The 12,390-nt window shown below is 51.0% G+C and overlaps 1 protein-coding gene across 1 annotated transcript in view; it reads left to right on the top strand.

The window, feature by feature from the left end:
• Positions 1-11,698, top strand: part of LOC119962491 (nesprin-2-like) — a 50,531-nt gene extending 38,833 nt beyond the window's left edge. The window contains 3 exon segments of the mRNA XM_038790437.1: positions 1,329-1,443; positions 9,581-9,630; positions 10,937-11,698. Of these exon segments, the coding sequence (XP_038646365.1) occupies positions 1,329-1,443; positions 9,581-9,630; positions 10,937-11,156 (385 nt within the window). The 3' untranslated portion in view covers positions 11,157-11,698.
• Positions 11,699-12,390: the final 692 nt, after the last annotated feature.

A 12,390-nucleotide genomic window follows, 5' to 3' on the forward strand; every position in this document is an offset into this window, starting at 1 on the left:
CCTGGTCCTTGGCGCCATTAGGCAGCAGTGATAACCACTGCACCCCAAGGATCCCCGAGTTCTGAATTGTTAATGTGGCTTCGGACATGGAGAAACCGTATTCATAAATACTCCTTAACCATAGGGAGCCTCACCTTCCTGTCGAGTGCGTCAGAGATTCACCGACACACCTTCCTGTCGAGTGTGTCAGAGATTCACCGACACACCTTCCTGTCGAGTGTGTCAGAGACTCACCGACACCTTCCTGTCGAGTGTGTCAGAGATTCACTGACACACCTTCCTGTCGAGTGTGTCAGAGATTCACTGACACACCTTCCTGTCGAGTGTGTCAGAGACTCACCGACACCTTCCTGTCGAGTGTGTCAGAGATTCACCGACACACCTTCCTGTCGAGTGTGTCAGAGACTCACCGACACCTTCCTGTCGAGTGTGTCAGAGATTCACTGACACACCTTCCTGTCGAGTGTGTCAGAGATTCACCGACACACCTTCCTGTAGAGTGTGTCAGAGATTCACCGACACACCTTCCTGTCGAGTGTGTCAGAGATTCACCGACACACCTTCCTGTCGAGTGTGTCAGAGATTCACTGACACACCTTCCTGTCGATTCTGTCAGAGATTCACCGACACACCTTCCTGTCGAGTGTGTCAGAGATTTACTGACACACCTTCCTGTCGAGTGTGTCAGAGATTCACTGACACACCTTCCTGTCGAGTGTGTCAGAGATTCACCGACACACCTTCCTGTCGAGTGAGTGTGTCAGACATTCACTGACACACCTTCCTGTCGAGTGTGTCAGAGATTCACTGACACACCTTCCTGTCGAGTGTGTCAGAGATTCACCGACACACCTTCCTGTCGAGTGTGTCAGAGATTCACTAATACACCTTCCTGTCGAGTGTGTCAGACATTCACTAACACACCTTCCTGTCGAGTGTGTCAGAGATTCACTGACACACCTTCCTGTCGAGTGTGTCAGAGATTCACTGACACACCTTCCTGTCGAGTGTGTCAGACATTCACTGACACACCTTCCTGTCGAGTGAGTGTGTCAGACATTCACTAACACACCTTCCTGTTGAGTGTGTCAGAGATTCACTGACACACCTTCCTGTCGAGTGTGTCAGACATTCACTAACACACCTTCCTGTCGAGTGTGTCAGAGATTCACTGACACACCTTCCTATTGAGTGTGACAGAGATTCACCAACACAGATTCCTGGTGAATGATTGCGCTCCGTGGGGAGCACAGAAGGAAAATGGGACTTTTCCTGAGTAATCCCAGAGTTGTAGGAACAAAGTAATGTAAATGTGAAGTTTGTTGAAGTTGTTCCCATTCTAATTTGACTTTCTCTTCTAAGGATATGGACGCTCTGATCCCTGTCGATGAATTTGAATTGTCCGCTGTTCCCAGAAGCAGCACTCCCCTTCAGCAGCAAGTGGTGAGTATCTGATTCTGGCTCCCGACAGTAACACTGCAGGAAGATCCCAGTAACTACACTGAGATTAATCCACAATACGGCTGTTTAATGAGATAATAACATAAAATACTGGAATCACTCAACACCTGTGCAGAGAGAAACAGAAAGGTTAGCGACTTATCAGGAAATGTGAGCTCAGTTTCACTGCCCACAGATACTGCATCTCCTGGGAGTGTTTGATGGGGACAGTGTAGAGAGAGCTTTACTCTGTATCTAACTCCGTGCTGTACCTGTCCTGGGAGTGTTTGATGGGGACAGTATAGTGGGAGCTTTACTCTGTATCTAACCCCGTGCTGTACCTGTCCTGGGAGTGTTTGATGGGGATAGTGACTACCTTCTCCACCTGCATTGCCACTTTCAGTGACCTGTGGACTTGTACACCATCCGTCTGCCTGTCAATACTCATAAGGGTTCTGCCATTTACTGAACCGATGTGCAAGGGGGTGTGTTTGCTAGCGCTGTTGGGGAGGGTTTAAACTAATGTGGCAGGGGGATGGGAACCGATGCAGGAAGTCGGAGGGAAGTAAAACGGGGTCAGAAACAAGAAGCAGTAAGGGGGAAAGTGTAAGGCAGAGAAACGGTACTCAAAAATCAAAAAAGGCCACAGTACAGGGTACAGTGACTGAGGAGAGTGTGAAAATGGTCAATGCAGGATTGAGGGTGTTGTACCTAAATGCGCGCAGTATACGGAACAAGGCTTGTTGCGCACATTGAAATTGGCCGGTACAATGTTGTGGGCATCACAGAGACGCGGCTGTAAGGGCTGGGATCTAAATATCCAAGGATATTCGATCGAAAGGACAGGCAGATGGGCAAAGGGGGCGGGTTGCATTGTTAATAAGGAATGAAGTTAAATCGATAGCAAGGAGCAATATAGGATCAGAAGGCATAGAATCTCTGTGGGTAGAGTTGAGGAATCGCAAAGGTAAAAAGACCCTGATGGGAGTTATGTACAGGCCCCCGAGCAGTAGTCAGGATGTGGGGCAGAAAATAAATCAGGAGATAGAAAAGGCATGTAAAAAAGGCAATATTACAATCATCATGGGGACTTCAATATGCAGGTGGACTGGGAAAATCAGGTTGGTAGTGAATCCCAAGAAAAGGAATTTGTGGAATGTCTAAGAGATGTGTTTTTAGAGCAGCTTGTGACACAGCCTACAAGGGAACAGGCAATTCTGGAATTGATGATGTGTAATGAGGCAGACTTGATTAGGGAGCTTAAGGTGAAGGAACCCTTAGGGAGCAGTGACCACAATATGATAGAATTTACCCTGCAGTTTGAGAGGGAGAAGCTGGAATCGGATGGAACGGAATTACAATTAAATAAGGGTAACGACAAAGACATGAGGGAGGAGCTGGCCGGAGTTGATTGGAAAAGGAGCCGAGCAGGGAAGACAGTGGAACAGCAATGGCAGGAGTTTTTAGAGGTTATTAGGGAGGCACAACAGAAATTCATCCCAAGGAGGAGGAAACATGCTAAGGGGAGGATGAGGCATCCATGGCTGATGAGGGAAGTCAAGGACATCATAAAGGCTAAAGAAAAAGCGTACAAAGTGACGAGGATTAGTGGGAAGCCAGAGGATTGGGAAGCCATTAAAAGCGAGCAGAGGACAACTAAAAAAGCAATAAGGGGGGAGACGATGAAATATGAGTGCAAGCTAGCTTGTAATATAAAGGAAGATAGGAAGAGATTTTTTCAATATATAAAAGGTAAGAGAGGCAAAAATAGACATTGGACCACTGGAAAATGTGGCTGGAGAAGTTATAATAGGAAACAAAGAAATGGCAGAGGAACTGAATAGTTACTTTGCATCAGTCTTCACGGTGGAAGACACCAGTGGGATGCCAGAGCTCCAGGAGAATCAGGGGGCAGAGGTGAGTGCAGTGACCATTACTAAGGAGAAGGTTCTGGGGAAACTGAAAGGTCTGAAGGCGGATAAGTCACCTGGACTGGATGGACTACACCCCAGGGTTCTAAAAGAGATAGCTGAGGAAATTGTGGATGCATTGGTGATGATCTTTCAGGAATCACTGGAGGCAGGAAAGGTCCCAGAGGACTGGAAAGTGGTTAATGTAACACTGCTGTTTAAGAAGGGAGGGAGGCAGAAGACAGGAAATTATAGGCCGGTTGGCCTGACTTGGGTCATTGGTAAAATTTTAGAGTCTGTTATTAAAGTTGAGATCTCAAAGTACTTGGAAGTGCATGGTAAAATAGGACTGAGTCAGCACGACTTTGTCAAAGGGGTGTCATGTCTGACAAATCTGTTAGAGTTCTTTGAGGAGGTAACAAGGAAGTTAGATAAAGGAGAACCAGTGGACGTGATTTATTTAGATTTCCAGAAGGCCTTTGACAAGGTACCGTATAGGAGACTGTTAAATAAGTTAAGAGCCCATGATGTTGAGGGTAAGATTCTGGCATGGATAGAGGATTGGCTGACTGGCAGAAGGCAGAGAGTGGGGATAAAGGGGACTTTTTCAGGATGGCAACCGGTGACTAGTGGTGTGCCTCAGGGGTCTGTGCTGGGACCACAACTTTTCACCATAAACATTAATGATCTGGAAGAAGGAACTAAAGGCACTTATGCTAAGTTTGCAGATGATACAAAGATCTGTAGAGGGACAGGTAGTATTGAGGAAGCAAGGGGCTGCAGAAGGACTTGGACAGGCTCGGAGAGTGGGCAAAGAAGTGACAATGTGGAAAAGTGTGAGGTTATGCACTTTGGAAGGAGGAATTTAGGCACAGACTATTTTCTAAATGGGGAAATGCTTCGGAAAGCAGAAGCACAAAGAGACTTGGGAGTCCTTATTCACGATTCTCTTAAGGTTAACATGCAGGTTCAGTCGGCGGTTAGGAAGGCAAATGCAATGTTAGCATTCATGACAAGAGGGTTGGAATACTAGGCTAGTAAACCCGCTCTGAACTGCTTCGAACACATTTACATATTTCCTTAAATAAGGAGACCATACTGTAGACAATACTCCAGATGTGATCTCACCAATCCCTGTGTAACTGAAGCATAACCTCAATACTTTTGTAGCCAATTCCCCCTCACAATAAACAATAACATAAATGATGGCCTAACCAGCGATGCCCACATCCGTAAATTAATAATTAAACAATTTAAAACCTTCTACCAGCTTTCCTAATTACTTGCTGTACCTGTGTCCCGGCCTTTTGTGATTCATGCACTAGGACACCCAGATCCCTCTGCATCTCACAGCTCTGCAATCTCTCACCGTTTGGACAATAAGCTTCCTTTCTATTCTTCCTGCCAAATGGACAATTTCACATTTTCCCACATTATACTCCATTTGCCAGATCTTTACCCACTCATTTACCTATATCCTTTTGTAACCTCCTTCTGTCTTCTTCACAATTTACTTTCCTCCCCATCTCTGTGTCATCAGCAATTTAACAACCAGACCTTCAGTCCCTTCATCCAAGTCATTTCTATAAATGGTAAACTGTTGAGGCTCCAGCACTGATCGGTGTGGCTCACCACGTCACATCCTGCCAAGCAGGCAATGACCCATTAATGCCAAATGTTTCCTGTTAGCCAGCCAATCTTCTATCCATGTCAATATGCTGTCCCTCCACCATGAGCTTTTATTTTCCGCAATAACCTTTGATGTGGCATTTTACCAAATGCCTTTTGGAAATCTAAGTACAGTACATCCACCGGTTCCCCTTTATCCACAGCACATGTGTTACTCCCTCGAACAACTCCAGTACATTAGTTAAAATTGATTTCTCTTTCACCAAACCATGTTGACTCTGCCTGATTGCCTTGAACGTTTTTAAATGCCTGGCTATAAAATCCTTAATAATGGTTTCTAACGTTTTCCCTCTGATAGATGTTCAGCTAACTGACCTTTGGGCGCGATTTAATGGCCACGCTGTTCGTGACAGCTCACCACAGCACAGCATGGCCAATAGAAGCCAGGAGGCCCAGCTCTGGGGAGCTACCCGGCTCGCAATGGCTCCCGAGATCTAGCGTGATCTGACGAGATGTTGCGATGTAAATCCTGCCCATTGTGGGCGGGATTGCTTTTTAGCAAATCTGCATATTAGAGCGAGGCAGCTAGTCTCACTTAAATGTGCAGATTCCTGAATTATCCGAGGCATTGGGATCTATCTTTTCACCTCAGGCGAGCGCCGTTCAGTACTGGTCTCCACAAATGGAGACCACTCCATTTGGTCTCGTGGTTCTCTTTCACCAAACCATGTTGACTCTGCCTGATTGCCTTGAACGTTTTTAAATGCCTGGCTATAAAATCCTTAATAATGGTTTCTAACGTTTTCCCTCTGATAGATGTTCAGCTAACTGAGTCAACAAGGGATCGGAGGGAGGGGGGGGGGGGGGGGGTCCCAGGTTCATGCTCTTTGGGCAGGAAGCCCCCCCAGCACTGATGGTGTCACCTGGGCACCCTGACACTACCAAGGTGCAAGGTGGCATGGCCAGCTGGAAGGGACACTGGCAGGATGCAAGGTGGCACGGCCAGCTGGAAGGGACACTGTCAGGGTGCCAGGTGGCACGGCCAGCTGGAAGGGACACTACCAAGGTGCCAGGTGGCATGGCCAGCTGGAAGGGACACTGCCAGGTGGCACGGCCAGCTGGAAGGGACACTGTCAGGTGGCACGGCCAGCTGGAAGGGGCACTGTCAGGGTGCCAGGTGGCACGGCCAGCTGGAAGGGGCACTGTCAGGGTGCCAGGTGGCACGGCCAGCTGGAAGGGGCACTGTCAGGGTGCCAGGTGGCACGGCCAGCTGGAAGGGACACTGCCAGGGTGCCAGGTGGCACGGCCAGCTGGAAGGGGCACTGTCAGGATGCCAGGTGGCATGGCCGGCTGGAAGGGACACTGTCAGGATGCCAGGTAGCACGGCCAGCTGGAAGGGACACTGGCAGGATGCCAGGTGGCACGGCCAGCTGGAAGGGACACTGGCAGGTGGCACGGCCAGCTGGAAGGGGCACTGTCAGGGTGCCAGGTGGCACGGCCAGCTGGAAGGGACACTGTCAGGTGGCACGGCCAGCTGGAAGGGACACTGCCAGGATGCCAGGTGGCACGGCCAGCTGGAAGGGACACTGTCAGGGTGCCAGGTGGCACGGCCAGCTGGAAGGGACACTGTCAGGTGGCACGGCCAGCTGGAAGGGGCACTGTCAGGGTGCCAGGTGGCACGGCCGGCTGGAAGGGGCACTGTCAGGGTGCCAGGTGGCATGGCCAGCTGGAAGGGGCACTGTCAGGATGCCAGGTGGCACGGCCAGCTGGAAGGGGCACTGTCAGGGTGCCAGGTGGCACGGCCAGCTGGAAGGGGCACTGTCAGGGTGCCAGGTGGCATGGCCAGCTGGAAGGGACACTGGCAGGTGGCACGGCCGGCTGGAAGGGACACTGTCAGGGTGCCAGGTGGCATGGCCAGCTGGAAGGGACACTGTCAGGGTGCCAGGTGGCATGGCCAGCTGGAAGGGGCACTGTCAGGGTGCCAGGTGGCATGGCCAGCTGGAAGGGGCACTGTCAGGATGCCAGGTGGCACGGCCAGCTGGAAGGGGCACTGTCAGGGTGCCAGGCTTGCATTTTTTTGCCTGGGTGCAATTGAGCTGAGGGTGCCCTGTGCAGGGTTGGGTCACGGGGGGGGGGGGGGGGGGGGGGGCTGGAAACTTTGTTCCCAATTAGTTAAATCCCGCCTGTAATTTCCTGCTTCCTGTTTCCCTTCTAAAAATACATTTAGAGTACCCAATTTAATTTATCCAATTAAGGGGCAATTTAGCGTGGCCAATCCACCTACCCTGCACATCTTTGGGTTGTGGGGGCGAAACCCACACAGACACGGGGTGAATGTGCAAACTCCACACGGACAGTGACCCAGAGCCGGGATCGAACCTGGGACCTCGGCGCCGTTAGGCAGCAGTGCTAATCACTGTGCCACCGTCCCACCCGGGTCCTCAGCGCCGTTAGGCAGCAGTGCTAACCACTGTGCCACCATCCTGCCTGGGTCCTCGGCACCGTGAGGCAGCAGTGCTAACCACTGTGCCACCACCGGGGTCCTCGGCACCGTGAGGTAGCAGTGCTAACCACTGTGCCACAGTCCCACCCGGGTCCTCGGCACCGTGAGGCAGCAGTGCTAACCACTGTGCCACCATCCTGCCCGGGTCCTCGGCACCGTGAGGCAGCAGTGCTAACCACTGTGCCACCATCCTGCCTGGGTCCTCGGCACCGTGAGGCAGCAGTGCTAACCACTGTGCCACCATCCTGCCTGGGTCCTCGGCGCCGTGAGGCAGCAGTGCTAACCACTGTGCCACCGTCCCACCCGGGTCCTCAGCGCCGTTAGGCAGCAGTGCTAACCACTGTGCCACCGCCCGGGTCCTCGGCATCGTGAGGCAGCAGTGCTAACCACTGTGCCACCGTCCCACCCGGGTCCTCGGCACCGTGAGGCAGCAGTGCTAACCACTGTGCCACCGCCCGGGTCCTCGGCACCGTGAGGCAGCAGTGCTAACCACTGTCCCACCGTGCCGCCCGGGTCCTCGGCACCGTGAGGCAGCAGTGCTAACCACTGTCCCACCGTCCCGCCCAAACCTGTTCCGTTTATTAAACAATCATGTCAGTGGCAGGTGTGAAACTGTGATGACAATACAAATAAAACAAAAAATTTGGATATAAACTCATTAAAATGAAAAACATGATAAAAGGATTACAGTTATGATAATTTCAGTGTAAAATAACGATGATACCTTGCAAAATGCAGGTCTCTCTAATGAACAGCCGGCTGTATTTTCTGTTGAACCCGCAGATCCTATGTTGTCAGGTTGAGTTTATTCAATTCTCAATCATTGACATTTTGTGAAGTTGGGGATTGGACCATCCCAGACTTTATTTGCTTTCTATGTTATTTGTGGGAAGGTGTATTTTCTCTTTAATTCCATTGCACATTTATTTTTGTGTGGATGTTGTAATATTCTTGTTGGATGGCCTGATTTATATTACAAGAACACTTGTAGCTAAAGCTATAAACAATTTATTCACATTAACTGTGGGTCAAATATATCCAAAACCACAGATGAATTACAGTATGAACATGCACAGGCAACCTCTCTCTTCCAGCTCTCCAGTCAGTCCGAGGTCACCTGACTCTTAACATTCAGTTATATACTAATGAGACTCATGGTGGTCAGTCGGTGGATTACAACACAACCATGATATGGCAATGGGAGACAGACAAGGTTGGTTTTCTAGCCAAGTCCAGACAGAGCTAATCCCACCTTACAGCGAGTGAACACATATCCAGTTGTTTGTGTGAGAGTCACTTTCCTACATGTTACCCGTAATCGGGTTTATGTGAAGGGGGCCTCTCTTCAATCAGCCCATATGTTGGCAATTTCCACACGGGCGTCAGACTCGTTCCAGGACCTGGGAGATGATGTTTGATTCCCTTCACTAGTGTTATGGGCCAGGGTTTAGAGAACCCCAAAGTGTATCATGGAGTTCACCTGACCCACAACTTTTACTAGATTGTGGTACGGGGAGCACACGGCCCAGTCTACAGGTGTGGTACAGCAGAAATGGAAAAATATTTTTTAAAGCAAAACAATGTTTATTCTATGAACCCAAGTTAACCTTTTTAAAACATACAGTGAACATCTTAGCAACCATTAATTCAAATACAACCCGCAAAGAATACAACACAAAGTAATCCTTTAAGCTTTCCTTTTCACATCCATACGACTTAAAACACCTTTTACCAGAAGCACATCCGGTTAACGTCACTACTGTTATTAGTTTTAAATCACCAGGATCGATTTACAGTCTTTAGATTACAGAGAGAGATTCATACACCTTCTGGCTGTGACTGCAGCTATCCAGCTCTGAAAACGAAACTAAAACACACCCTGCAGCAAACAGCCTAAAACGAAAGTAAAAAGCTGACAGACAGCCCAGCTCCACCCACTCTCTGACATCACTGCAGTAATAAACACCCATTTCTTAAAGGTACTCTCACTACTGATATTTATATACACACCCCTTTATAAACACCCATTTCTTAAAGGTACTCTCATATGACACTAGGGAACGCTGAGTTATAAATGTTTGTATTTGTGTCTTTGCAGGGTCAGAGAGAGGTCAAAATGGATAAAGTATCTGGTGTCACCATGAAGAGGTAAATGTGTTTAATGGGGTGGGGTGGAGAATGCGCAACCTATTACGGGTGGGTATGGTCCTGACTATAGGAGGGGGCCGGGGCATGGGGTGGAGGTTAGGAGCCTATAGTCTATTCAACTGCTTTTCTTGAATTGACACGAGTAACGAGGTTTAACGTTGGACTGCCCGAAACGCTAAGGGGGTAAATAGAGACAAATTCAGTGAACATTTTAAAGGCTGACGGACTGATCCAGCCAGCGGTTTTGGAACAGTGCGTGAGCTGGGAGCTGAAGGATGAGCTGTACCCTGGCCATCTCTCCACCAGATACATGGACAATGTTGACAAGGCCAACACTTTGTTGCCCATTCCCTAATTGCCCTTCGGAAGGTGGTGGATGAGCTGCCTTCTTGAACCGCTGCAGTCCACGTGGTGTAGGTACACCCACTGTGCTGTTAGAGAGGGAGTTCCAGGATGTTGCCCCAGCGACAGTGAAGGAGCGGCCGATATATTTCCCAGTCAGGGTGGTGAGTGACTTGGAGGGGAACCTCCAGGTGGTGGGGGTCCCAGGAATCTGCTGCTCTTGTCCTTCTAGATGGTAGTGGCCGTGGGTTTGGAAGGAGCTGTCTAAGGAACCTTGGTGAGTTACTGCAGGGCATCTTGTGGATGGTACACACGGCTGCCACTGTGCGTCGGTGGTGGAGGGAGCGTACTGATTCAGACTCTACCCTGGGTGCTTCTGATCTGAGGTACTTGCGTTGTGGTCTCTGACAGCAAGGATCCACTGGGACTAAAGCTGCTGGGATCGACCTCGGTGAACGGAAGGTTAAGAGATGATTCAACAGATCAGTTCCAAAGGACTGGATAGAATAAATGAGGAGAAATTGTTCCCAATGTTGGATCTGCAAATAGAGGACGTTAATTTTTGGTGATCAGCAAAAATGCCAAAGAGAGTGAGGATGTGTTTTTCACACAGTGAGTTGTGATCTCAAAGGCTCTGCCTGAGAGCAGTGGAAGCAGGAACACTGAAAAAAAGAATTGGATAAATAAATTAGGACAATTTTCAGGATTATTGGGAAAGAGCAGGAGAGTAGATGGACTCTTCCTGAATTTATAATCCTGAGGAAGGAGCAGTGCTCCGAAAGCTCGTGTTTGAAACAAACCTGTTGGACTTTAACCTGGTGTTGTCAGACTTCTTACTGTGCCCACCCCAGTCCAACGCCGGCATCTCCATGTAATATAATCCTGAGTAGAAGGTTGTGGATGTTGGAGGAAGAGTTTTATTTTCACTGACTGACTAATGCTTTCCTTGTTTTTGCCTCCTCAGAGCTGGAGAGGTTGGGGTGCGGGGAGTCTCGAAGGCTCCATCCTTCCTGTCCAGGGTGTTCTGGGCTGGATTTCCCCTCCAGCTGCTTCTCCTGCTGCTCCTGCTCCTGGCCTGTCTCATCCCCTTCAGCCAGGAGGACTACAACTGTGCCTTTGCAAACAACTTTGCCCGCTCCCTCTACCCCATGCTGCGTTATACCAATGGCCCACCACCAACATGACCCCCACATTGCTTTGCCTACACCCTGCCCTGCTCCCCATTACACCCCCATTCTGCTCCCCAGCGCACTGCCCTGCCCCCCCCCTCCAATCCCTGAGCACTGACACGGGCCATTGGCTGCAATCTCTCTGTTTTTTAATGAACTTTATGAAGGTTCTGTCTGTACAATATTGACAGAAACTCGAGCAATGTGGATGTTCCGGATGGGTATTTATATTGACGCTGTTACAAACGCTGCCTTTGAGTTGGTCTCCATGTCCTGCTACCTCTGTACGGAATGAAGGTCATCCTGCTACCGATACAAGTCAGATTGTTATCGACCCACCCATTGCCCGGATACGGGGCAAGTATGGGGTCAACGCTGCTCGGGTTCCCTGCTCCCCTTCCAGAGGGAAGGGTCTGAAATCTGTCACCCCATTCTCACCTCAAACCCCAGACAATCTCTCAATGAGCCCCTCCCTCACCCACCTCCTGCCATCCCTCACCCACCCACTGCCCGCCCTCACCCACCTCCTGCCATCCCTCACCCACCCCCTGCCCTCCCTCACCCACCCCCTGCCCTCCCTCAACCACCCCCCTGACCCACCTCCCCCCCTTCCCCACCCCCTCACCCACCTCCCTCAACCACCCCCTCACCCACCCCCTGCCCGCCCTCACCCACCCTCCTGCCCTCCCTCACACACACCCTGCCGCCCTCACCCACCCCTGCCCGCCCTCACCCACCCCCCTTACCCACCCCCTGCCCACCCTCACCCACCCTCCTGCCCTCCCTCACCCACCCCCTGCCTGCCCTCACCCACCCCCTGCCCTCCCTCAACCACCCCCCTGACCCACCTCCCCACCCCCCTCACCCACCTCCCCACCCCCCTCACCCACCTCCCTCAACCACCCCCTCACCCACCCCCTGCCCTTCCTCACCCACCCTCCTCACCCACCCCCCTGACCCACCCCCCTGACCCACCCCCTGCCCTCCCTCACCCACCCTTTGCCCTCCCTCACCCACCCCCTGCCTTCCCTCACCCACCCCCTGCCCGCCCTCACCCACCCTTTGCCCTCCCTCACCCACCCCCTGCCCGCCCTCACCCACCCTTTGCCCTCCCTCACCCACCCCCTGCCCCCCCCCCCACCAACTCTTGCTCTCTCTCTCTCTCTCCATCTCTCTTTCTCTCTGTCTATCTGCCCCTACCCTCTCCTTCTCACTCACCCTGCCCCCACTCTCACTCACTCCACCCCTG

This window comes from Scyliorhinus canicula, chromosome 2, assembly GCF_902713615.1.
Source record: "Scyliorhinus canicula chromosome 2, sScyCan1.1, whole genome shotgun sequence".
Classification (NCBI taxonomy): domain Eukaryota; kingdom Metazoa; phylum Chordata; class Chondrichthyes; order Carcharhiniformes; family Scyliorhinidae; genus Scyliorhinus; species Scyliorhinus canicula.